The sequence below is a fragment of the Haliaeetus leucocephalus genome, unplaced genomic scaffold (genome assembly GCF_000737465.1).
Source record: "Haliaeetus leucocephalus isolate CR32 unplaced genomic scaffold, Haliaeetus_leucocephalus-4.0 Scaffold819, whole genome shotgun sequence".
Classification (NCBI taxonomy): domain Eukaryota; kingdom Metazoa; phylum Chordata; class Aves; order Accipitriformes; family Accipitridae; genus Haliaeetus; species Haliaeetus leucocephalus.
In genome coordinates this window covers 1891743-1919562 of record NW_010973255.1, presented here as the reverse complement: position 1 = coordinate 1919562, position 27820 = coordinate 1891743, and the positions used below count along the sequence as shown (strand labels likewise).

General features: G+C 42.2%; 1 protein-coding gene across 2 annotated transcripts in view; it reads left to right on the top strand.

The window, feature by feature from the left end:
• The window catches only part of TIAM2 (T-cell lymphoma invasion and metastasis 2), a 174263-nt gene that overhangs the window by 71509 nt on the left and 74934 nt on the right, over positions 1 to 27820 (top strand). For both annotated transcript variants that reach the window (XM_010581864.1, XM_010581863.1), the window contains exons 4-9: positions 10534 to 10645; positions 11209 to 11397; positions 11709 to 12908; positions 18789 to 19224; positions 24301 to 24473; positions 25510 to 25734. In XM_010581864.1, the coding sequence (XP_010580166.1) occupies positions 11368 to 11397; positions 11709 to 12908; positions 18789 to 19224; positions 24301 to 24473; positions 25510 to 25734 (2064 nt within the window). In that variant the 5' untranslated portion in view covers positions 10534 to 10645; positions 11209 to 11367. The remainder of the gene's footprint in view (positions 1 to 10533; positions 10646 to 11208; positions 11398 to 11708; positions 12909 to 18788; positions 19225 to 24300; positions 24474 to 25509; positions 25735 to 27820) is intronic.

Here is a 27820-nt window from a genome sequence, read left to right as displayed (position 1 = left end):
ATAGCTGAATGACCCCTAGGACTGGAATGATAAAATGCAGTGACCTTGAAGAAGGAGAAAGTACAGGGTTGAGTGCTTTGCACTAATAGCAAGAATGCCTGTTGACATTTGGGAGTCACCCTCTGAAAATGAAAGAGGAAGGGAATGGACAGCTTTATTACCCATTGCTGGAAGATTGTGAGGCACTAATGTGATTCAGCTGGGTCCTAGGTTATGTCAGTCCAGGTATTTTCGTTGAGTTAGGGAAGAATTACTATTATTGAACAGGGTGCTGGAGAGGCATCTTTGGGAATAGTATTTATACTTCTGAACATTCATCTTTAAGAAAGATAAATTCCACAAAATAGATGATGATGAAAGGCTTCTGGGCTGGTTGGAGGCTAACCTTATCTAAGGAATCATTCAAACATGGTTTATTTAATCAACTAAGAGGTGGACTTGTGGGGCAAATGCAATACTCTGTGTGAGAAGGGGGATGGGACCAGAGGCCAACTGTTGCTCCTGAGGAAAACCTGGTGCTTTGACTTGTGAGCTGTCATTGCTTCCATCTTAGTCCCAGGACTTGGATCCAGCCTGTTAATGAAATAGTTGGACCACAGCAATGCTAAGTGAAGAGAATATAACTGTACTGGGAACAGGAAAAAAAATAGTCAGCTTTTCACAGAGAGCAAAGTTGTTACCAGAACAAGCAGATGTGTAGCCCCCAGACATATATTCAGGCATAGAATTAGGAGTATGGACATAAGTCATGTACTGCTCTATTAGGTTTTACAAAAACTAACCTGTGGAACTTGCTTATGGAAAACTTAACTGAGGTCAGTAGAATTCAAAGAAGGATTTGACCTTTGCCATGATGAGGAGAGCATATTCAGTGCTAATATTGTCAACCTGTGAAGTTTGAGAAGAGATCCAAGTAGTTGTTTTCCAGTGGAGAAGTTAACTGTAACTGGGCTTCGGAGATGAAATAGAATGTTGTTCCAAATTACTCCAAAGCTGCAGGGTTCTGGAGTTTCCTCTGTAATGAGACAGGGTAGCGGACACAGTGAAACAGAGGTCCACTTTTAGTGGAAATTCCTGTTCCTATGCAAATTGTTATTTCATTTTTGTGGACATAAATACTGATTTGGGGCTTTTGTGGGTTACTAATGATTTCTATTATAGTGTTCATGTGTTTCTTTTCAATTGAATACGTCATCTGCAGTGTAACTTGGCTGTATTTTCATGCTTGGCACTTGAATGTGACCCTGCAATTTTATTAGAATATTTGAATAAATGCCTTGTTTTTTGGCTCAGTTTGTTCACCAACTGTTGCTGCAATCAATGAAGTGTTGAGCTTTCCTGATAATAAAGCAATTGTTCATGAGCCTAACTACAGATTTAACAGCCTAGCTCTGTATATTGAAACTTGGGGATATCATTTACATTTAAAGAGACCCATTTTATCTGAGGTCAGTTATTAAAACCCAACTAATTCTTTCCATAGGATAGTATAAAAGACTGACAAAAGGAAGCAGCAAGGAAGAGAGCGCTAGAGTTTGTGGTTGTATACGTGATGCCGTTGTGCAGAGTTGTTAAACGCAACTGAGAGCCACTCTTAAGAGCAGGTTTTCATGACTACAATATTCCCGCTGTGGTTGGGGGAATTACGTTTTTGCCCAGGGCATCTGACACAAGGATGTTAGGATACCTACTCCCTCCTAGCAACTTTAAAAAAAACCCAAACCAAACAAACGGGAAAAAAACCCAAAAGACCAAAAAAATAAAAGAAGAGATGATGCAGGAGCTACCTTCAGGCAAGCAAACAAACCCCTTTCCATTCAGCAGCCTTCCAAGCAGCTTTCCTGTGGAAGCAGCCGGCCGGCTGAGGAATGTGGGGTCAGACAAGAGCCCAGTCACGGCGTATTCCCCGGCGGCTGCCCAGCATCGTGGCAGGCCGGCCCATGTAATCGTTTCAGGCGGCCCGTGGAAAACCACCCTCTGGTTAAGTCTGCATCATGCTGTTCCACCAATGGAAAAAATTGAATGGGAGGAGGGTGTGTAGCCTGCAGACAAAAATACATCCAGCCTCGCGCAGGATCTGTTTTTAGTTCATAACGGCTGAGTGTTTTGAAGTGTTAGGCACAGTTTCCTGGCGTGCCCAGGGCAGGGAGAAGTCCCTGTGTCTGCGTGTCCGTGTCCCCGTGGCAGAGCTGGGGCGGCTGGGAGGCTGAAGCCAGTGCCCTGGGGAAGGTAAGCAGAAGCAGGAAAGGGGGACTTGGACCAGGGAGAGAGATGCTGGGGGAGAGCAGTTAGTCCTCTGCTCGCCGGCTGCTGGCCAGACCCGGAGAACTGAAAGAAAAGTAGGGAAAGACTTGGGAAACCTCTGAAAGCAGAGGGCAGAGCAGGCTGCTGCAGTGCCAGGACTTGCAGCCCCCGTGCTGCCTCTGCTGTCGCCGGCTGCGCCCAAGATGAATGGTTTTCCTCCAGAAAACAGTTCTTGGTGGTCATCTGTCAAACTCAATTGCCTGAATTGCTAAATAAACCACTACTAGGATCATTTTACAGCTCTGCTATGGTGGGGCTGGATTTTTTTTTTTAAGGCAAAGTATGAGAAAGTATGAGAGTGCTAGTTTCTGCAAAGTTAAAGTGAGTCTCCTGCTACAGTATGATTAATAATCCCTCTGAATCTTTTCTTCTTTACTATTTTGTCTATTCTCACTAATACTTAAAGTAACTTGCAATAAATAGACAGTTTACCCAAGCAAGGGTCATATATTTGTGAAGTGTTAGAGGAAAAAGTTTCAACACTACGACTACTACTGAACTGGGATGGTGTGGAAAACCAGAGCTTCTGCATGTGGCAGAGGTAGGTCCTGCATAGGTCTTGATCTTTCTACATAGATTTTTAATACTACATAGATTTTTAATACATAACTGTACACTATGTTCTGTGGCACAGGAAAAAATAAAGAGGGAAATGCCCAAGAAATGGAGAAGTGCTTTTTTTTTTTTTAAGAGGGTGGTGATTAATTGCTTGTGCAATGCAACCAAAGTTTGCTAATTTGTTTATGTTTGTTGCTGGTGTGGTCACGGAGTTAATTTTGTACACTGGTGCCTTCCTTCTGGAAATCATGCATTTTTTTCCCTTTAGGGTGGATGATTTGATAACATTATACAATGTGTAGCAAATTACTAGTTAGAGGCAAGGGGTGGAATTTTTTTATGTGATCACCTTCAACAGGAAGAGAGGACTCTCTGAACAGGGCATTCTGTAGCTGTGAAGCTACAAGGCAAGTGTTTTAGTGGGGAGATCTAACCCTCAGTGTACTTTTTTATTCTTTTAATATGTGAGGAACATGCTGGTACTACAGGGGTAAAGCCTTGTAGGGAAAGGAAGCCCTAAGCTGTGTTACTACTGTAGGGCTCTTGGCATGCAGAAATCGAGATCTGCTTTTAATTTTCCAAGGGACAGTGTCTCAAGTTTACTTCTAGTGTCTAACTCCCAGATCCTCTGTCCTCTTCAGGAAGTCCCAGGGCCAAAGGTGAGAAAGCATTTACTTTGGAATCGACACCCTCAGGCGTTTATGAATGTAAACCGAGAAGTAGAAAAGACTATGTCAAATGCAGTGTGGTTTCCCCTTCCTGCTTGTGGAGTGGGCTGTGTAATAGGTGGTGGGCAGGGAGTCCCACAGTCATCCCAGCCCCTGTCCCTCAGCCTGAAGCATGGTGTCCTGCCAGTTGCTACTACAGGTTTTTCTCTGGTGCCAAGGGTTAAAAGTTGGTCCAATAGACTTGGAAGTTGTTACACCAAAGAGGGTCTTTGGGGGCAGAATGGGTTAATGTTCCTGCCTGGGATTGCTCTTCCTTGCTGCCCTTTGCTTCTCCTTTTGATAGGGTCTACCGGGCTGCTTGGGATACAGTGTTGTTAACTGTGCCCTAGTCCAAAAATAACCTTTCTCCTACCCTCTCCAAAGCTGGTGTTTTGGAACCTACAGTTTTGGGTGGGTGCATGTGAGAGAATATTCCCATAGCTGCCTGCTGACTATGGTTGCATTTGATAGCATGAGCTGGTTGCTACTGAAGCAGTCAAGAGAGGAGAAGGGCGGATGTTCCTGTTGGGGATTTGGGAATCCCAGTTTGACCAGAAAGCCCCAGCCTCACCTCCTGTTGTTATCACGAGTAAGGAGGGCTGAGGCAGAGACCTCTTCAGGAGTTTGTCTAAGCTCAGGCAGGAGGTCTGCAGACCCGAGCTCCGTCTCTGAAGTGTTGTTACTCCACAGCCTGGGGCGGGCAGCGAGGCTAGAGCTGGGGCTTCCCTGCTTTTGGAGCATCTTGGCTCCTTTCAGGTACGCTATCCTCCCCGCCTGAGGCCCCAGGCCTTGAAATCCCTTGAAAGCACTGCATTAATCTGCATCAGGACCTGCCAGTATGCTTACAACCAGAGTAGGTAGAGAAGAAAAGACCTTTCAGATCACTGAGTTCATTTCCCCTTCAAGGGGCAGGAAATAGACCCTTTGACATATCAACTCTTTAACTACTGCAGCTACTGCATTAAGCCAAGATGTTAGCTGGCATCTCTGCTATGGTTTTTTTTGTTGTTTTTTTTTTAACAAGCTTAATGGCTTTTATTTAAATGGATGTGCACTTTAGCCATTGTGTATAAATTCAATAACATTTACAAATGGTGAAATTTGTTTTTCCTGCCAAAGAAAAATAAGTCCCTAGAGATTTAGATTGTATCAGCACTGGTGTAATATGATAAGGATCTTCAGGCTTGACTCAGCCTTCCATATTGTGCTAACTTGAAAGCTATAAAGCATAATTTAATTAAGCTGCCAATGTCTTGGACCCAGAAGAATCGGTTGAGTAAAAGAAGGAATTGTGTCCCAGGTACGGGATGTGTAATTCTGATGTAAGATATCTGTGATGCAGTGTAGACCTGTTGGGATTAATGTTATTCTAAGAGGAGGAACCAGAAAAGGAGATTGTCCCTTTCTTGCTTAAACTGTGAAATTAGAAGTCTATATGCAATTTAGGTATGATTCACAGCATGAAAAGAAGTGTCTGGGGTCATAATGACTACTTATGTTTAATGAGAAAAGTGATTGGTTTTAATTTGATTCATGAGCTACCAAACAGTTCCTAATACAGGAGGCTATAACTCTAAAGAGCCTAATGAGTGAGCGAGGAATTCTGGCTTCAAATTGGATTTTTAAGGCAAAATAGTCTTATTTCTTTTTTTCTTTTTTTTTTTTTTAAAAAGAAAGGCATACTTGTGGTGTTTTGGTTATTCATTCTTTGAATACAGTGGTATATAATGCAAAGTATCCTGCCAAGAATACCATGGTATAATTATTATGGTATATTTTTGTAATAGGAATGTGATTGAGATTGCAGGAATAAGAAATCTGCTTCTGATTTGTGGAAGCATGTGACCAAAGTGCATAGTTCTAAAAAATACAGTAAATTGTTTCCAGTAACAAACTCCACATTTAATCCAGCTACAGTGTTGTGCTAACCTGCCTCCCTCATTAATTTCACGTATCCGTCCATACACAGCCGTGCAGGAAGGGGAGGGCAGGTTCATGTTCTAGCATTCTGTATTACTTTCATATTAAAAACTGAAGAAGATTAAAAGTTAATTAAAACTTCAAACCTATATTTCTGTATCCCTGTAAGAATTCACAAAGCACATTGATTCTTTGCAAAACTTATGAACACATTAGTATCTGAAAGATAGTTATATACAATTTCTAAGACTTTATAAGCCATTTAAAATGGACAGTGTTTTAACCATTAGGGGAATGAGAATGTCAAAGTAGTTTGAAAGAAAAAATAGGAATTGCGTGGTCAATTAAAAAGAAAAACCAACAAAAAAAAGCTTTTCCTGATGTAAAAAATCACTAACGTATTTGCTGTACATTAAAGGCTGCAACGTTTCTAGCTAGATCTGCCATTAAAAGAAAACAAGTTGGTCATTTTGTATAAATGAGGGGGCTTTCTGTTTCCTTTTTTATTGCTCTGAAATACTTTCAGATTCCCCATTATCCCAGCTCCACTAATCCTGATGACAGTCTCCTGTGGTGCACTTATGAACCACGCACTCAGATCAGCCGCCTGTGTAAAGACACTGGCGCTGCCTTTTCTCCTCTCCATGCCTCCCTGCTCCACCGTGTGCAGTTCAGAGGTGGCCACCACAGTCCCCTTTGCAGCTGGGAGTCCTTACCTGCCCTTGTGGAAAGATTGTTTTCAAACACAGCGGAAAGCATACATGACTCTCTCCTCTTGCTTCATTACTAGACAGTAGTCGACGGGATATACTCTGCCCTTTGCATATAAAGGCCCTTTGTGTAAGTATTTATATCACTGCAAAGTGAGGTGAAGCTCTGCCTTTCTTTGGCAGATATTTATACCCATGTGGATGGCTGTGAGGTACTGTGCCAGGTGGCAGGTACTCGAGAATTGGTCCTGTGACCTCTTGAAAGGTACTGCACTGGTGCAGGTAACAATCCTGTTGACGAAGAAAGGCTGAAGAGGTTGTGACACATGGTTGCTGCTTAAGCTACAAGTAGGAATAAAATACTTGGTTAGATTATTTCTTTCTTGAATAACTTTCTGTCCTTTCCTCATGGTAAGGACTTCTTAAAAGTTTAAACTGTGTCCTGGTGCGTTGTTGTAAAGAACTGAAAAGATGTAGGCTCTTATTTTTAGGGGTGAGGCAACTAGCTCTAGCTCTTACCTATTTTCTAGCTCTTAATCTAGCTCTTCTTTTAAAAGCCTTTTTCTTGTTAAAGACAGGAGGTTTTAAATTTAAGCTCTTTTGCTGTGCATAAAGAGTTATTGTTCCTGGTAACGCTGAAGACTCATGAGTTCCTGTGTTCCTCAGTGAGTACTCACTCAGTGGTGTTAATTTGATGGGATGATATTATCCTCATCTGGATCAACCCATACTGTTCTTTTTTTTTTTGTCATCATTTTTGCCATTTTTGCACTGATGCCATGTTTAATGAAGTGAGAATCAACTTCCCTGTCCCTCATCAGTAGATTGTCAGGGAAGCTTCAGCAGGGATTATTATACATCTGCCAGTGAAGCTTTGTTGTCACCAGCCATCCAGAGGAATAAGAGCATCAAAGTACGTCAGAGAGATAGCTTTGGTGCATGTGTTTATGTCTCATAAGGGTAACTTCTTGATCTGGGCTAAAGTTTAGCATTGCCAGGGCTCACATTAGCTGAGCTTTTACGATTTCCTGGGTGGCAAGATTGTCAGTCCCAGTCAGGAAAATCTGTTGAACCTCCCTAGGAAGATGCTACCACAATCTCTTGCCTTTTTGTGGCTGGTATATGGCTACTGTCTGATGTTGACTGTGGTTGTGGAGCATTCAGTCTACTTATGGCTCTGTGCTTGCCTCCCGTCAGTCTGGAACTTGGCATTTTCTGACCTGTAGTTTTAGAGAGTCTCAGCCTGGTTAGCGTGACTGTATTGGAAGCCGATGGCTGGCAGTAGCGAAATGATGTTTGGTGTGCGTTCCTGCTGTAGGAGATGAGACCAGCGCAGAAGCCTGTTTCCCTTGACTCAGATCTCCCACTAATTCGTAATATAATAATTCCTTGTTGTATCTCATAAGCAAACCTAGTACTGGGATGTTGTTGTTATGGTTCAGTTTTGCTTGCAATATGGTTAGCATGTCAAGCTTTGTAAACCTTTATTTTGAGAGATTAAGACTGGGGAGGAAAGCACCCGAGCAATTGCAGAGCATTACTTGTACATGTGCTCACCTTAATTTTAAGAAAGGCATTCTCCCCTCTAGCATTTATAAAGCAGTCTAGCTGCGGTGGTATTAATGAGGGAACATAGGTGGCAGGCGCTTCCCCAGAATGGCTCCTGATCTTGTGTGTTTGTTTTTCAAAGCCAAAAGTCTAGGGGAACTTTATGTGGAGAAGCCCCAAGGTGGGGAAATATGTTTTTAGCTCTGGGGTTATGATTTGTGTTAATTATTGGGTGTGGTGGAGCTGGTGGGGTTCCCGGATTAGTATGTTTGCATAGCTGTGTTTTTCAAATGTGTCAAGGGGAACCAGGGTGAAGATTAAAAACTTCTTTTTTAGGGAATGTGGGTATAATTGAAAGCAAATAAACTCTTAATAGTCATCTTCAGGCGCAGTGAGCTGCTTTCTAAATATACTGATTATAATTGCAGAAAATATTAATAGGAACTGGTTTTGCTCACAAGAAGGATTCATCCCTCTGTATAGGAAGAGAGAAAAGCACATCGTCTTCTGTGGTGGTAGGTTGCTGTGAGAAGTATAGGGGAAGCTGAACTCTGTCCCTGGCACTGTAGTTTCCAGTGCTTCCACCGTTCAAGTAGAGTAAAATGTGCAAATGTTCGGAGTGAGCACAGCTGGAGCTTGTGCACGACTGCCCCCCTGCCCCGGTGTCACGCTGCCTTTGGGCATAAGGCGACTTGCTTCACTCCCCGCCACCCCCCTTGTAATTAGCAGAAAGAAAATCGCTCCACACAAGTGTGAGTCAAGAGAAAGGCATTGCAGCTGATTTGCAGGGTGATGGACGGTCTTTGTGCAGCCTCGCAGATGCCCCGATTGGTTATCGCAGTGTGCGCGAATGTGTAGCCTACCGTAGCTTTCTGGACGGCCGGGATGCTGAGAAAAATCCCTCAGGGCTATTTCTATGGGATTTATTGACTGTTCTGTTGTACTGCTGACTGATTCCTGCACAGACTGAGACGCTGTTTTGTAGACTTTGTACCCGGAGATAAATTTATTCGTTCACCCATTATGTGACCTGTGTATTGGATCAGACATGCACAATGGACCCTGTAGCAGCAGCTTGAGCCTTGACGAATTGAATGTCTATCTTCGGAGGTTCATGACAGCAGCTTGCTCGCTACCCACTCTGTTAAAAGGATTACCTAACCATTGCGCAATCACTATGGAGACCAGATGGTCTTTTCGCCTGTTTCGTTAGACAAATTGGGTTCAGCATTCCCTTATGAATAGATATAAGCCCTTCAAAGCCCCCTTGCTGAATGTACTTTCTGCTCCCAGATGAAGAATTCTGAATGTAAACTCCTTGCTTGTTTGTGGTCTGTGCCTCCTGGATTGAGGAAGGCAGTTTTTCTGGGGGTTCGCAATTCCTTCAGCAGCTTGGAGCTTAGGAAGTTTGTGTGTTGTCTTCTGTTTACCTTGAATCCAAAGTCTTTTGTTAATCCAAGTTGTATATGACACTTTTAAAACTGTTTACATAAATGGGTGTACTTAGCAGCATAGGCAAATCAAACCTGCAAGGCAAGGGTGTCCTCAATAGCAACCTTCCAAATTGTTAGAGAGAATAGGCAAGTTAAACAGATTTTTTTTTTTTTTTTGAGTATAAGGTGAAATTTCTGTGACTTACCTGTTTTATCAAATATCTTTGTGGTAACAGCCATGAAATTGTGTTTATGGGTCTGTAGCATCTCTAGCATGATACAAAAGGATATATCTCTTCTATGTCACTTATTTACCGATGTCTTTCTAGGCTTGCTGTTGAGACTGTTTTTAGTTCTAGTTTGCAACATTTACCTTTGGTTTTGGTAAGGTTAACAAAATATCTAGCTTACCAGTGAATTCCTTTAAATATCTTCAAGGTTCTTATAAACTAAACAGCCACAAAACAAGTCAAAAAGAGCAAAACTCTGTGTTCAAATCAAGTAGCTATTCAATTGAAAATTATGACCAGTAGCCACTGCATTTATGCAGAAGAGAATTTTTTTCGGGGTAGTGTATTAAGAATCGTTTCTAGCTAAAATGTGTGTTCCAAAACTGACCCTGAGATCTTGTACAGCTTCTTTTCTACTGAGTATTTCAATCCCTAAACTGCTGGTATGTTCTGTGAGATTCAGCTTCTGTCCTTTTGTTTTGAGTTGTGGCCTTTGTGTGCCAAGTGAAGAGCTGATATGTTCAGATGGTCAGATAGAACTTGGGTCTTGTTACCTTTGGGTGTGTGCAGTGCTTGGTGCTGCCTTTTTCTGGCTTTACTGGCAGATTAACTTAAAATCAGAACAAACCTAAAGAGAGAGATTGCTGGGTGGTTGGTGGAGTGAATTGCGCAGTGGCCTTTCACTGCGAGGGTCGTAGTCGGAATCCAGGCATGGGGAAGGATAAACAGATGCTGTGGGACACTCCTCTGATCAGTTTGGTCCACGTTGTAATGGATCACAGTCCTGTGGCACAGTCCTGCCATCTGTAATTGGTCTTCCAAAAAGAAAACTGGAAGGGGCTCAAAGTTTGCCCTAACTTGTCAGTGAGACGGGAGGACAGAATTGGAAAATAAAACACTTACCCAAACAGTGACTTAATTGTATTAATTCAGTGTCAGTTGTTAGAGTATGTTTATAAAAATGTATGTTAAAATCCAGGAATCGCCTTAACCAGACCTCTCGTCTCCATTTGTAACTTCTGTCTGATTTTGGTTTTTTTGGTATTCATTTTGCTTACAGCTGGAGTAAAATGTAAGTTCTATTTGACTGAGCGCCCTATTTTGTCTTTTTGGTGTTTTCTAGGAAGGCCGTGTGCAACTCCATCCCAGTTTTGGCAAGTGTAGCAGCTGTCCACGAAGACAATGCAGAGCATGCTAACTGCTAACTGTGCCTGTGTTTAAGAGGGATCCTACAGGTTTGCTCTTCGGTTTATACTATGCTTTTCATCTAAAAGTGCTAAGGGCTAGAAGTAAGGATGTTAAAATATATACAAGCTCTAGAAGATAAGATTGTGCTTTCACAATGGCTTATTTTGACAAAATTTTAATGAGGCTGCAGTGTATTCTCCTAAGAGTGATAGTCTGAAATCCGACGAGCAAAGAAGCATAGTGCTGATGAAAAAAGCGCTTTGATGTTGTTTCTGTAAATCACAAGCAGTGGAGATTCACTCCAAATAACAAAAAGAACAGATCCATCTTTTTTACTTTGGGGTACACTTTATGTAGGTCCAAAATCTTCAGTCTTATCACTGGGGCAATTTGACTGCTCCAGTGTGTGCTGTTCACTGTGAATTCAGTAAAAAGCTGAAGAAGATTTTACTAAGTGAACTATCAAACTGCACCATGCTGAATGAACATAATGCAGTTTTGTGCTGTAATGGAAGATGAGGCTATTCACTAACCAAGTTATTTTTTGTTTGTTTTTTGGCATGGTTTTTTTTTTTTCTTTCTCCTGGATTGACTCCATTTAAACACCAAGTTGGGGTTTGCTGAACAGTTTATGGAGGCAACACTTGGTTGCACAGAAACCAGTCATGCTGAAACTGCAGTGGGTTTGTCTCCTGGCAGAAGGGATTTCTCTGAAACTACAGTTCACTTTACATCTAAGTTGTGATTATCTTGCTGTCTCCCTTTCATTATGCCATTGTTCTTGGGAGCCAGAGATTTTGTAAGTTATAAGAAAAGGATGTTGCCAAGGGTGTGGGTGGAGAAAGGTGTTGACATGATTTCAATGGAGCTAGATTCCAGCTTTATAACGGGGTAGAGAACCATACAGAGAATAGGCTTTCCTAGCCTGCCCCTAAAATAAGATCAGTTATGAATTTAATGTTGTAAATGGCCACTTAATGGCTTTTTTTTAAACAATTGCTTTATACCATTTTTTAAAAAGGCACTTTCCTGTGTAGAGGGTAAAAATGTTCTGTTACTTTTCATTCTGTCTTCTAGCCATTGTTTCTAATGAAACTCTTCTTAATTTAGTGGAAAATGGGGAATTCAGAAAGCCAATACAGTCTTCAGGGATCAAAAAATCATGCTGCTGCTACAGCTGGTGCCAAGCAGAAGCCTTGCTCTCTGAAAATTCGCAGCATTCATGCTAAAGATGAAAAGTCTTGCTCTGTGCATGGATGGACACATACCAGTAGCAGCTCAAACTACAAATCGAGGTCTCTTGCTAGAAGCTGCCTTTCGCACTTCAAGAGTGGTCAGCCTTATTCATCTAGACTCGGTGACACTGTGGCAAAGGTTTCTAAAAGCAATGCCCATGCCAAACACAGGACAAATGCCTCGGGGGACTACTGCCAAGGAAATAATGGAGTGTTTTTCCCTGAGAACGGTTTCCACTATATTGGCCTTCAAGCTGGAAGTAATCACTCTGCCTCTCGAGAATGCAATGGACACATTTTAAATTGCTACGGAAAGAATGAGAGTCTTGCATCAACCTCCCCATCAGAGGACAGGAGGAGTCCGAAAGTTCTCATTAAAACACTGGGGAAGCTGGACGGTTGCTTGAGGGTCGAGTTCCACAACAGCAGCAACAGCAAGGTACCGACTGAGGAGTCCAGTGGACCGGTCCAGTTGCTGAGGTATTCACCTGCCTTGGAATCTAAGCCGAATAACCTGCTCGACATCAGGAGGAACTCCAGCGCAGACTGTTCTTCAAGCCATCGTCTGTCGCCTACTGATTCAAGGCTTCGATCTAGTAAAGGAAGCTCCCTCAGCTCCGAGTCTTCATGGTATGACTCTCTCTGGGGAAATGCTGGGGATATCAATGAGTTGGATGGTCCGTATTTGACCAGGAGCACTCCAGATACAAGCATTCATGCCAGTTTCCCAGCAAGTGACAACAAGAAGTCCTTCAACCAAAGCTCATCTCTTTCCTCACTCCGAGATCTCTATAAGGATACAAATTTGGAAAGCAGTCCACCTGGGATCAGGCTGTCTGATGAGTATATTGACACTCACGGTAGCTTAAGCAACCGTGTCTCATTTGCCTCAGACATTGATGTTCCCTCCAGGGTAGAGCAGGGAAGTCCAGCATATTACTCTTCCTACACACTCCCATGCAGAAAGTCCAAGCCCCTCAGTGAGGATGCATCCAAGAAGGATACATTAAAAAACCGAATGCGACGCATCAGTGACTGGACGGGAAGTCTCTCGAGGAAGAAAAGGAAGCTGCAGGTATGTACAAACCTCAGCCTAAGTGCCTGAAAGTTGGTTTGTAGATTCCTCTTATAAATGTAGTGACTGCATCACGTTTGTCTGTCTTGCAGGATAATTACTTGCCAATCTTATTTAGTAATTTTTGGAATCCTGAGAAGTATTGCATCCCTGGAGCTGTCTGAAATGTCGACAGCAAAAAAAGTTACATGTTTGTGTGTGCAAAGTTTCCCTTCCTGTTTTGTCACCTTCTTAGCTAACTACTATCTCTGCAGCCTAATCTCTCAGTGAATTAGCTTTTGAAGTCATTGTATTACTTAAAAAGTGACTTGGAGTTTTTAAGGCTTCTCTTTATTTCAACTGTGAAAATATAACCTGAATATCATATATATGCTATGAATCATCATACGTTATCTAAAGAATGTGGAAGGAGCAGTAGAAGAAAGATGTTATAAATATCTTTGCAGGTATTCGCTATTTGTATTACTGGCTTCATCACTTTGGTTTCACTGTCGGTCCACCTCTAGCAAGGCAACCAACTGTAGAGTATCGGCCAGAGCTGCTGGTTCTGCCTCCACCTCTTCTGAAGGCATTGCATGGAGTGCCCTCCTCCTTCCTACTTGTCAGCTTAGTTTACCAGATGGAAAAGCTTGAGTTGCCATCTGGCTTGCTGGGAGGTGGTGGTGTGAAGAAGGAGATGGGAGGAGGGCAAGAGCGAGGGAAGGGATGTACCATTAATAGGAATTTAGGATGCCTGTGGTCAGGAATGAAATTCTCCTCTCTATAGCTGTAGGCCCCAGAATCGGCTCTTTAAATGCCAGATTGTGCCTGGACTTCTACACTTGAGTTCACTAGCTGAGATGGGGGGCAGAGACTCTTTTTGGTTTTGGTTTTAAATTTTCATAGTGTTTTTCGTACAAGTCACTGTGCTTCCCTAAATGAAGTATTTGCTCCCTTTCAGCAACAGTGGGGTGCTGGCCACTTCAGAAGCGAGCAGAGAGAGAAGGGAACACCTACTTTTGCAAATTAGGCAGCAGCTAAGCAGTAGATCATAACACATGCTTTATGTGGCATGTAGAGCAAATGGTGACTCTCGTGTTGGAAATTGAGACAGGTATTGTGCTTAGCAGGCATCTGTCATTGCAATGTAAAACTCTGATGGACCTTTAGGCTCAGAAATAGGTCAGCGTAAGGTTTGCCAGTGTAAATCCCTAGGTAAGGGCTACTGGGACACTGGGAAAATGAAAATGAAAGCCGTTCATCTGGATCACTTCTTTTGTGAGTTGGTGCTCATGTATTTTATCAGATGCTGTCTTTTCACCTTCTTAGTCAGCTGTGAAAGAGAAGGCAGAAAAACTGGAATCAGTAAAGAGCCTCAGTGCCTTGTGCCAGGATTCTTCACCAGTTTCAACATCTGTAGCTGTTCTGGATTTTACAGCCAGGCTTTACATACGATCTCTGCATCCCAGACCTTTGCCATGTATTACTTAGTTATGACATTTTCAGAATGGTATTTGTGATGCACGATTCATAGCTGTTTTGAATTCACTGTGCAGTGAACTGACTTCAGACACAGCAAGGAAATTTGGCTGGCAAGATTGCATAAAGCTAGAATCTGTTTCTGGTAGAAGTAAATCATCCCTAGCTCCAAAAATGGTGATTTCTTAGAAAAAGGCATAGGAAATTGTTAGTCATTGATTTTTATCAGACAAGTATCCAGTGACAGGAAGGATAAGATTGGTAGCAAATGCTTTATATTTTTGCCTTTCTCATGAGGCTTGGTCAGCTCCTTTCTGCCTTGCACGCTTGGACTAACCTGCTGTCTCTTCTGGGGGTTGCTGTGTTGTAGTTTTGTAACGATTATACTCTCACTGGGTCCTTTGGCTTAAAAATGCAGAAGTACCATGCGTGGTTATGATCTGTCAGACAGTTGGTCCCTGTTTACAGGACTGTTCATCATGGCGATTGTAGCCTCCATGCTTTGCTCTGAACATCGTGTCCTTTCCTCAGTACATTACTAATAACTGATTGTGAGTCACTTGGGCTGAATGTAGGTGAAAGCTGGAATGTTTCCCTATAAGCAGGCCTAACTGCCGGTGCTGGCTGGGTGGATAGGTCCCTCTGGCTGCCCTGGTGGAAACAAGTCAGCCAAGCCTCCTGCTTCCTGGGGGCACAGGACCAAGAGGCACAGTCTTGGGATACTGAGGCTAGTCTCTTGCCACTAGAAAGGCAGCAGAGTTTAATCCCCTTCGTGAACAAATGGCAGCTTAAAATCGTGTGGGCTTTTCCCCATCTTGAAAGCTGTTTCCAAACCCTCTTACTCTGATGCTTGCTAATTTGCAGAGTAGATATAGTCCCGGACGGTTTCTTCTGATGCTAATATCCTCCGCTACGTTAGTTATCCTTCCCCATTATTTAATCTGTTATGATTTATTTACAGGCAGAAATGGTATCTTTTCTTGGCCCATATTTGTGGGGCTATGCAGACTCTCTTTGGTCTTCTGTCTTAAGATAGGAAGTCTGTTTTCTTTTCATTCTGGCACCCTTCCTCTGCACCTGTTTTACATCATCTATAAACAGATTTGGATATGGGATATTCCAGAGGAGCCCTCAGCTGTGCCCTGTCCAGTGACTTGGATATTTCCTGATGTCTGACTTGATCTGATATATCCTGGAATTGAGTTTGCCTTTCCAATAATGGTCTCACGTCAAGACTTGCAGTCATTCTGTGCCATGACCCAATTTTCATTGCATGAGGGTGTCCTAACGCATTCCCTCGATGCATCATTGGTACTCTATTGTATGGCATGTCCTCATTTAGTTTAATCCTTGCTGAAACAGCACTGGGGAGATGGTGTATCACAATATACTATGTGTGAGCAGCAAGGTGTATGTGATGCATGTGACACCTAGGGCTAGAATTTAGGCAGACTTCTTGCACAGTCAGCCACTGCTAAACGTGGTGGTGTAAACTCAGTGTGCAACTGTATAACATGGAGAAAATAAGCAAGCGCTGTGTAAAATGAAAATCCAGCCACCAGAAACAGCTGCTGCAGATAGGTTCTTCAATGAAGTAAATAGCCTCTTTATGGGAATAATTTCTGAAATTTCCTGACTTTATAAGCCAGAGCCCTGAAGTGTGGTGTAAAGAGAATTTAAAAGAAAAGTACATTGAGACAACCTCTTTATTTGGCTTGAAAACTGCTATTAGATTCTACTTTCAGCTTGGGTCCTAATGAATTTAGCAGGCTGCATTGTTTCCTACGCTGTTCTTTACAGCTAATTATTAATGCGTCAATTTGTCTAATTGGTATCTTAGCCACTTTAGCTTTTGCATTATCTATAACTATTCCAGGGTGTATCTCAGACATTGAGAGATCTGCTTGAATGCAGCTGAGCAGAAACAGTGGTAGTTTTCTGTCATCACTAGATACACCAGAGAGAAAACAAGCAGAAAGTTGCCTGGCAGGGAAACCACCAGCAGCAGCAACTTGGGTCAGACCTTTTCAGTGGTGACCAGATACTGCTACAGTGACAGCCTCCCTGCGGACCAGCAGAGACTATGTGACTCTGCCAATTCTGTTCTTTAAAAAAGATGAAATACAAGTGATGTTGTCATAGCGAAGTGTATATATTCATTTTGGATCCTGTGTTCATTTACCCTCCTCTGATACTTCCTAGTTTCTACCTTTTCTGTGTGCATGGAGAAAACACAGGATGTGGTTAGTGGCTGTTCATGGACAGGTTGTATCCCACCCTTTTCATTAATGCTTGTTGTTCCAGTAGTGGCCCTTCACAGCAGATACCTTCTCCTGTATGCGTCTCATGTTGTTTTTCTTACTAGTGCTTTGGGACTGAAAGAACTACATATTCTTAATAAACTGTATGTTAATGTTTTCTAGAGGACCCTGGCAGTTCCTGGAGAATAGTCAAACAATTAAAATACAGGATTTTGGCATACTCATACAGTGACAGTAATTAAAATGAGGGTGGAGAAAGCTTCCAGTTTCCCACCGAACTGCAGATGGCTGGCACAGTTGTAGGATCCATGTTGTACGGTTGCTTTGTGGGCATAAACACATTACATGTGTGATTACTTCCCCACCCCCTCCCCCCACTCCCCTGATTTTCCTCCCTTTACCATATAAAAAGCAAAACTGTTGATGTTTAGGGAGTTACTCTTGGAGAACACTGACTAACACTCTGCAATAAGGTTTGAGGAAGGTGCTCCATTACCAGGAGAATTGGATCCTTGTTGCCAGACACAGTAATCTGAAAAGCCAGACTTGAACTTCAATGTACTGTAAGAGAACGTGGGTTTCAGTTCAAGTTGGCTTTTGCGAGGCCACAACCAGCAGTGTCCTGCTGCTTGAGAAGTGGTTTGTCTGGCGATGCTTGGGAAGGCGTGCGATCCCACTGTTGCTCTTGGCTGAGCGCTGGAGGTCCTGATGCTATCAAAACACAGCACAGCTTTTCCACTGCAGTTTTGAAGAGCATCAAGTAGGAAGCAAAGGAACAAAATAGTAGTTGCTTTCAAAGCTGCTGGTGAGAGCAGCTCACAGGAGACCAAGGTTTATTTACTTTAGTCATGTACAGAAGTCTATGAACAAATGCTTTTAGAGAGGCATTCTAAACTTGAAAGTATAATAGCTTTATTATTACTGAGGGTAATAGCTTCACTTCTTGAATTGTTTACAGCCATCTCTTCTCTTCCCTCACACTTTTACTGCAAAAGGCAGCAGGTTTTTTTTTGTGTTGTATGTTCTTAAATCTTGTTTGCTTTTAAGTAGGATCAGCAACACTTGAGTTGGGAAGACAATAAATGGCTTCTTACGATGGATGGTATGGTTCTTGATAGTGAAGTTAGTCCAAGGAGCTCTATCTTGGGCAGTGCGAAAATCCCTGTCTATCACTGGAGCCTGGGAGAGTTGGGAGCAGTCAGGACATTGCTGGGAAAGGCTTAAGAAAGAAAAGGCCGAATCTGTCAACAAGGTCCCACGTCGACAAGCAGTGGCAAGAAATGGGCCTGTGTTAGCATCCCTATCACAAGGCAAAGCTGAAGTCATACCATCAGGCCTGAGTATTTCAGATAAAATTGGCCAGCCCTCTCAATACAAGGGATGAAGCTGCACAATGCACTTAGGAGAAAGGCCCGTTGGTGCTTGATGAGATAGTCAAGCTCCCGGCGGGTTTCCAGCAAGTCAGAAAACACACACCTCTGCAGTCTGGAGACTGGGTTTGTGCCAGTCAGCAAGCATGTCTGTCTTTTTTTAAATCACATCTTCTGTTACATTAGGTTTTTGTCAATTGGTCAATACTAACAAGCTTAAAATATTCTCAACTTTTGACCTGTTTTGTGTTGGTTAAGCACAGTTTATATGACAAATAGAAAGTGGAGGTAAAATCAACCTAGCTGTGCTGAAGCTAAATGTAGCTGCCTCGCACAAATGGGGTGTCACCCAAGTATTGAAAACCCTGTAATAATAAAGAAACTTCTTGTGACGCTGTTCCCAGTTGTACTCAAACAGGCGTGTGAGCAGCAGTGCCTGGGTTTCAGCCTGGAGGATGTGGTTGTCTCCTGGAGTCCATCAGGTTTCAGCAAGTAGAAGCCCCAGTAGTTACTAGTGAATTTGGCGATTACTCGCAGGTGTCCGAGTTATCAAAGCTCGCAGACTTAGTGGTTAGGATTTAATGGGGTTCTGTTGAGAAAACCATGAGTGATGGCACTGATGGTGTCAGCGGCTGCCGAGGCAAAGCCTGTGATGTAATGGTGAAAAGCGGTGGCCCTTGATGAAGGAGCTGGCCACGGCTAAACATGAAACAGATTTAAATGCCAAATGAAGTGTGTCTTTTCATCATAGCTCTAGTGAATGACTGCTGACAAATTCCTTTCTTGCACAGGAGCCAAAGTGTAAAGATGGGAGTGAATACTTTGACAGCAGAATGGACAACTTCAGCACGGACACGCTGGCACCATCGCAGTTCTCTGCTTTGCTGTGGTCACCCGGCTCCAGCCATGTCCTGTCCCAGAGAAGCGAGTCTACCAACGCGGTCAGCAGTGATGCCCTGAGGCAGAACATTTATGAAAACTTCATGCGGGAGCTGGAGATGAGCAGGACAAACCTGGAGAATACTGAGACCTCATCGGAAACAGAGGACTCCAGTGGCGAGTCCCTGAGCTCCTTGGAGCAGCTGGATTTGTTGTATGAGAAAGAGCAAGGAGTGGTGCGCAAGGCAGGGTGGCTGTTCTTCAAACCGCTGGTGACCCTGCAGAAGGAGAAGAAGCTGGAGCTGGTCACACGGCGGAAGTGGAAGCAGTACTGGGTCACACTCAAAGGTAAACCACCGCGTTGCTCCTTCGGATTGGCAGGAGCAGTTGTTTCCATTGTGTCTCAGGAACTTCATGCATGCTGGTTTCTGTTAGCAGGTTTAGGGGGATCAGAAATTCATGCCTAACTTTACACGGTCTACCCACATGCTTAAAGTGGAGCATGTCCCTAAGCAGCCCACTGAATCAAGGTGGTGCTCATGTCTTTGGTATTGCATGTGCAGCCTTGTGTTTCATACCATAGCAGGAATTGTTTTGTCTGACTTCCCAGTTTCTGTACTCATGCAGAATTGGGGGGTTTAGAAGATGCTTTTGGATGTCTGGAGGTCAAAGACCAAATTGAACCAAACCTGAGAAAAATACAGAAGTTACACCTCTGTCTTGGGGGGAGTAAAAATTTAAGGATCAGGAGAAGTCCCTGGTGCCCAGTTCCCTGTCACAACCACGCAGTTCCTTGGGCTCTGCTATGAGGTTTACTTAAAGTTGGGGTAAGTTAATGTAAAAATATTCAGTCCATTTCCAGTGCTTCGGGTGACAACGTAGCGAAGAGGTGAACTCCCCAAGTTAGTGCATTTACACAGAAAAGTGTGCGGTTCAGGGCAGAGGAGGCCGAAGCAGCAGCAGGGGAAGCCCTGTGGTGCCCGAGGCTCAGCTGCCATGGACCACTCCCAGGGCTTGCCAGTCTCCCTCCTTTCCCTGGACAGTCTTTCACCGTGCCCACTCCCTGCAATACCAACCCCTTCTGGCTTTCAGCATGCCCACCTTCCCGTCTTCCCCGGCTGCTCCTGCTGTGAAACAGCCCTGTGGGAAGGCAATCCACTTAAAAGGGGCTGCTGCTGGTGGGCTGTGGTGTGATTGCTGTGCTCAGTGCTGCGCTCGCGGTGCATGTTGATTGCTCAGAATAATTGAGGAGGTAGGTGTGCCGCGAGAAGTGTATGGGTGTCAGGAAGTGTGAGAAGGAAAATAACATCTATTGTGGGGAGGAAGAGGAATTTAATGGGTGAGTTCATGGGCTTGTTTGTTTTTTTTTTTTTAAATTGCATTCATAGGATTTGCCTTTCAGTAAATATAATGCTAAGTTAATGAGTAAGGAAATGATCAAACTTAATAATTTCCTAGCATATCTGGGGCTGGAGGAGAGAAAATACAAACTTTCCCACAGGTTGCCCTTTTCAAAATTCTGCATGGGTGTAGACTTGAAGAAAAATGAACAGCAAACAGCAAATGCTGGGAATGTTGTCCTTGATAGTGCTGATTTAAAAGAAGCAAACTCGCAAGATTGTAGCGATTCCGCCTAATAATTCAGGGACTTGCTATCAAGGGATCAAAATGTAGGTAGTCTTAACAATTTAAATCACTTACCCTGATCATCAGGTAGCATGATTTGTGCTTACAAGCAGTGTATACAAAGGGAAAAACAATACCTGAATACCACCTTCTTATTGTATGTGTTTGCATTATGAAGTATGAGTTTGATCTGCCTCTTCTAAAATTAAAGTAGTTTCTAAACAATCATATCAAAACTCTAAACTGAAATACATTACATACTAGTAGTTTGTGCATTTCTGGGATAATGAAGCTCTGGGAAGGAATTTAGGTGCTTCGTGTTCATTTTTTTTGCTATAAAATTGGCTTATTGATGACCTTAAACAAGTTACATCCCTTCTTCCTACCTGAATTTCCCCAGCTATAAAAAAGGAATAATAAAATTCTCTGTAAAAAGCTTTATTAACATGTATTATAAGAAGAAGTATTAGATACATTCATGGTGCAGAATCTCTTCCGCTTTGTTAGCTGTTTTAAATATACATTCCTCATTTCCTTGATCTCGTACCTTTATTGTCCCATGGAGACTTCTGATGCCAAAATAAACTTGCCTGTCTGGATATCAAGGCGTAGTTCTGTTTTCATAATATGCTATATCAAGATCAAGGCGCTTGCTTTGGTTCCCCTTATACAGGGTTTTGAATAAATCTGTATTTAATTTGTTCTTGAAGTTTAAATAGCCAAGATATTTAAAAATATGACTTAAAATAGCCACATATGCAAATGGAGAACAGCATGTTTCTTTGCACTCCGTTGAGATGTGTTTAATTATAAATACGCAGAAGGCTTATAACCATCTGGTTACCTGCCAGACTTCAAAGTATACATGTCCTGAGGCCTCTGCTCTGCTCCCAGGGCCATGAAGACCTGAGCTTGCATAGTAACCCTTTAACAAGAGGAACTCTCTTTGCCGTCTGTCCTGTCTAATTAGTTTATTTTAATGAGGGAAATTGCTTTCCAGTTGCCCTCCCCCTTCAGTTCAAGTTTTGATAAAAATACTTGGATGATAATCAGTCCCAGTGTGTCTGTCAGATTTTATGAAACTAGCTGCTTCCAGGTTTCACTTGGCTTGACCCGAAGTTATACCTGGGGTTCCATACACCTGAACACACATGCCCTTCAAAATTTTTTATTTATGTACATATAAACTGTCAGGATAAAAACTGACATATCTTTAGTTACCTTTTTGATAACACATAGGGGAAATACGGGAGTTTAAAATAGAACTTAATTTGCACTTTCCTAAAAAGCAGAAGTGGAGGTGGTTGTACAGTCCTGCTGCTGCTGAATGCAAGAGGGGACTTGGTTTTGTTGGTTTAGTTTGCCCTGTTATGTTGAAATGATGACAGAAGTGCCATGTCTGATATGCAGAGTGTAACAAACCATATCCTTCTTTTCCAACTGCAGAGATCTCCAAGTGTTTCCGTGTCATAAAGATCATCAAGTGAGGGCTGCTAAGGGGAAAGGATAGGACCAACTCTGTAGGATTTGCTATTACCTAAATATCCTGCCAGACACTCTGGACAGTAATAGAAAAAAGTGCACTTAAATAGTATAGAGGCATTTGTATTTATTGGATTCTTTAATTTGAAAACTTTTCAGTCGTCAGATGATTTGGTCAGTAATCTCCGATACATATTTCCCTTTTTCTTGTGACTTGTACATTCATTGGCACTGAAGAATGTGATGAAATCCATCTGATGGGCTCACTTTTCATACACTTTAGATTTGGGCTGTATGAGGACCAGAGTATTCCATGTCATAACTTTTCACAGCAAACGTGTCCCATAAACACTATTAGGCCCAGCTTTTCCCTTTATTGGACAGAAGAATCCAAAAAACCTTGATTTTGGTTCTGATTTCAGATTTTACCTTTGAGGAAGCTCCCCTCAAATTTACATGACTTTGGCTGATGTGTCTGGGATTTTTAATACAGCGTTAAGTGTAAATGTTACAGAATTACTAAAATAAAGGTTGAACTCTGTTTTTACCTAACTATTTTAAAAGCATCCACAGAGGAAACATTTCTGTTTTGCAGTTTTTGCTACATCCCCTTGATATGCACTTCCTTGGCATATTTGCATGTGCATACATACACACAGTGTGTCACACAGAGAAACACCAACAGCCCGAAAATCAGCAGGTCAACCCAAAATCTCAGTTTTGGTGCTGCCCTGTGTTGTGCTGCCTCTTTGCTTTGAAGGAAAAACAACAACAAAAAGGGGGCTAGAAAGATGACAATGCTGTAGCCCTAGCAAACTCAATCCTTGTATTGGCTGAATTTCAAGTCCTCTACTGAGTATGTATAGGGCTTACAGCAGTAATATATTCATGGATTACTAGCCCCTAAGGGACCACTGTGATCATTTAGTCTGACTTGCTGTGTAATGCAGCCATAGGTCTTCTCTAAATAAATTCCTGAATGAATTTGAGCATATCTTTTGGAGAAGGTTTGGCTTGCTGGAGAATCCACCATCAGCCTCAGATTTTTCTAACTGCTTAGGTTATCTGCAGTTTTCAAAATGTGGTTATAGTATCTGGTCTTAGTTCTTCCAGGTCACACATTCAGCCATAGTAAGTATAGTATTAATTTATCTTGTGAATTAAAAAAAGCACCAAACGCTCTGTTATTAAACAGCCGTTTCCCGGGGTGAAAGTGAGGTTTATTTACTTGTTTTCTCTGAATGCACAACTAGCCCAAGAAATTCTTGAGAAATCTAGTTTATAACTAGATTATTTTAGTAATGCACTTCAGTCTGTGACCCCTTGAACAGGCAAATGGGTGCATCTCAGAGGATGGTGGATTATATAGCATGGGGCAGGAATGAAAGGCTGGTGGGGATGGAGGGGACAGGCCCTTCTTGAGCCAGCTTCACTGCCAAAGGCAACATGGCAATGTAGTCATACTGCTGGGGACTGGGATCAAGTCCCCTCTGCTGTCCTCCAGAAGTAATTCCTCCTGTTACACTCAGGATTGTCATTGTCAAGGATGAAGTTTGTTTCCTGGATGCAGGTTTCATACCTTAGATGCTACACTATCTACAAGACTGGATATGCTCAAATTCAGCCCCTTTAAACTGTATTAAATTATTCAGAATTGTCTTAGTCTCCAATTTGGAGGTAGGTTCAAGGAAATCCAGTTTATATTTGAGAAGTTTATTCACCAAGCATGTTGTTCGAAGACAAAAGTTTCTGCAAATCTTTTCAACAAATACAAAGATTTCTTAGGTGGCCGTTCTGAAATAGTTGGTTCAATTTAATAAAGAAATACAAAAGCTGATTTAGCTAAGCAAGAATTAATCTTTTCTACATTCTTTGACTTTTTAAGAGGCTGAGTTTATTCATAGAATCACAGAATGGTTTGGGTCAGAAAGGACCTTTAAAGATCATCTAGTCCAACCCCCCTGCCATGGGCAGGGGCATCTTTCATTAGATCAGGTTACTCAAACCCCATCCAATTTGACCTTGAGTGCTTCCATGTTGAGGTATCCTGTTTTATTTTTTAATTCCATCGATATTTGTTGTGTCCCTATTAGAAGTCTGTTCCAAATTTTCATTGACAAATTCATCATTAACTTTGCCTACTTTCCAGTTTAGAAGATCTTACTTTTTTTCTCTATTTCAAAAGAGGGGCAGAACTGATGTTCCCTGTCACTGAAGGGTGTCTTAATTCACAAAAGCATTAATAGAAGAGAACTCAAATGGGAGATCCAGAACTTACCTTCTCCTTATGTTTTTTTGTCCCTCTGAACTGCAAAGGTTGTACTCTGCTGTTTTACGAGACCTATGGAAGAAACTCAATGGAACAGAGCAGTTTGCCTCGATATGCCCTTTTTGCAGAAGACAGTATAGTTCAGTCTGTTCCAGAACATCCCAAGAAAGAAAACGTGTTCTGTCTCAGCAATTCTTTTGGAGATGTCTACCTATTTCAGGTAACAGTATGCATATGTAACTTTGTGGTTGTTTCCATCTTCGAATGTGTTTGTGAGTATGCACATGCATGTGTATATGATTGTATATACGCATGCACACACACACATCATACTTGACATAAAAATAATAGCATAATTACACCATTACACTATACTATTATAATATTGATTTAAGTGTGTGATATGACTTCAAGTATATGATATTACACCAGTTGGCTCAGTCAATTATGCTGCAGAAATAAGAACAACAAAAATCACAAATCTGCAAGACACTTTTGGTGCCTGGTTGTTACAAGCTTCTAGAAAATCAGCTTTATTATCAGTTTTTTTCACATCTATTAGCATTCCACACTTACAGAATGGTGTGCTCAACCCTGAATCTGCTGGTCTCAAAGAAAGTTTGCTTGAGCAAGATGTTCAAAACAGAAGGCTAAAAATAATCTAAAGATCTTGGCTGCTTAACTGCACCACTGGAAATGTTAATAAAGAACAGTATTATTTGGAACTGCCTGCATAGAAACATGTTGATTCATAGGCGCACTTGTAAATATCTCCAGAGACACTTTGCAGATGTATTCTCTTTACCTTGCTGTCCTCTCTCCACTAACTTGGCATTTTTAAGTAAGGAAACATCTCTCCTCAGACCTTGCATGTAAAACCTCTGTTGCCCTGTTACCTGCAGAAGAGGAGATTTATCTTTGAAACCTGTTGGGTTTTACCTTAGTTAATTGGAGGGATGAAGAATGCAAGTCACATCTTTCCCAACTCTCATGGGGCTCTGTTGTGCTCCTGGAGCTCTCAGAACTTGCAGGTCTAAGAAGCAGAAGCTGAAGGTTGCAGGCAAGTCATGATGGAGTGCAGGAAAAGCTCACACTTCCTTTATTTGTACAGTTTTGAAGACAAAACCTTATTTCACTCATTTTAAGATAAAGGGCCTAAGATCACAGTGAACCCATCAAGCACTTCATGTCCTAGAGCTGCTAATTTCCCCCCCCCTTGTCTGCTCATAATGTTGCGCCATTGATTTGTTTCACAGGCGACAAGCCAGACGGATCTGGAAAACTGGGTTACTGCCATACATTCAGCCTGTGCTTCCCTCTTTGCGAAGAAGCTTGGGAAAGAGGACACTGTTAGGCTGCTGAAAAATCAAACTAAGAGTCTCTTCCAGAAGATTGACATGGATGGCAAGATGAAAAAGATGGCAGAGTTGCAGCTCTCAATTGTTAGTGATCCAAAAAACAGGAAGGCCATAGAGAATCAGGTACTGGAAACAATATTTTTACAGGAGCATATTTATCGTTATTTCTTGCTTTGGGCTCTGACAGTCTGTGCTTTCTAGGCCTGAGCGTAATTGTCTTGGGGAGAGCTGGCATGGTAGTTGTAATTATTTCCAGGTTTCTACAGCAATCCAGAGCAGCGCGGGAGGTGGGCTCCTCAAAGCTGAGGATCAGACCGATCTGTTTTATGAGCACAAAGCTATTTCTTGTCTCTTCTGGAAAAATGTAATTAATTTTCACTGGTTTATGATATACTTAGCTGTTAATAATATCTAGCTGTTACATGGCATATCACAGAATATACAGTATGTTCTGGGAATAATTTAGTTTATTATTGAATTGCAGTAGAGATTTAAGAATAGGTACTTAGCAATACTGTTCTGCACCTTAAGGGAGGATATGAAGAGTACGTTATGCAAATAAAATTGGAGGAAGGACTGAGGCAAACAAAACCATGTGCTTCAGTTGAAATTTAGCCATGACTAGAAGGCCAGGATCCACTAGGCTTCTTAAAAAGCCCCGTAGGAGTCTAAATGAGAACAAGAAGTCAAGACTGGAGTTTTCCATCCTAGGTGAAAAAGCACTGCTGTGAGTACCACTGGAGCATTATACCAGTATCAATTCAAAGAAAAGGGGGACACTTAGTCACTAACAGCACTTCTTGTAACACTCTCTGGTTGCATGCTGGGAAATTTTTATCTCAGCATAAGCCCAGGCCCATTGCTGCTTAGCTTGAGAGAGCTAACATGCTAAAGGCAACATGTTGGCTGGAGCAGACAAAAGGTTTGCATCCAAACTTGTATCTAGGCAAATTTTATTTCATTGCAGCAAGAAATGAGCTGAGTCATCAATTGCCTCCCCCTGCAAATCTGAGTATGGCTTCTGAACGCCTGATGTGTTATTCTGATCATTCATGTTTTCATATTATGGTGGTAGGAATGCCTGAACCTTGGCTAAAGCAACAGTTTAGCGCTGAGGAAGATTCACCACAGAGATTTGTTTTAAAACAAAATCCGGAATAACTGCCCCAGGATTTAGTGTTCATGGTGTGTATGTACCTGGGGATTTTAGCCAAGCCCTGCCTAAGACAAAAAGTCAGGGCAGGTTGATGAGTAGCTAGAACTGTTCCTCACTAAAAATGCTCACCCTATCTGTACGGTGGTGCCTAGGCTCTGCTCTCACTTCTAGCCTTACTCTGCTCTTGCTTCTAGCATGTGAACCGGGAATTACTCCAGTGATAACCTTATGGAAGTACATTTTGGCGTGTTGAGATCTTGCCCATGTCCCCAGTTTTGCAGGCAGCAACTGGCAAAAGATGCTTTAATTAGACATGCTAAGTGTTCAGGCAAAGACCTCACTACCCAGGGCCTCTTATATACTAAACTCGTCTAGTAGTTTAGCCTAATAGGTCTGTGGACTGAGGTTGCCGAATCTTTTATTTTAATAGGCCATTAACAGAAGACATCTGATAATCTGAATTCGTTGACTGGTATTTGAAAGCCCATCTCTACCTGCCCTTCCAGTCAGAGTAGCTGTTGCTCTGTCATTACTTTAGGCTGCACATTATGGCCTCTTGAGTAGCAACCAAAGTTTATTTCCTTTGATCCAATACAGAATAATTATATTTCTTTGGTTAGTGGAACACTTTTAGTTTCAGGAACTTGATGCTTATAATATTTTAAATTCTTACTATACTGGTTTGAACTTGAAGGGCAAACTGACTGGTGCTGACTACACTGTCAAGCTCTTGTAGCACACTTCAGGCTGAAGCTATATGAGCAGAGTTCAAAAAGTATGCAGGTTTGTGTAGGGATTTGTGGTGCAGATGTTCATAAGCCCTTTGAGTGCTCAGGTGTTCATAATTTATTTCCAGGTCACTATATGTCATGGTCCAGAGCCTAGTGAGGTGAATGGAGCAGGAAGAACGTTAAGCATCCTTTTATTGCAGTAGGTTTTGAGACTTAGAAGAATATACAGATTTCTAGAGATGTCTAGTGCTTGAAACAAGTGACGCACTGAGGAAAAATCATGATGTATATTAACTTAATTTATACCCCCCCCCCCCCCGAT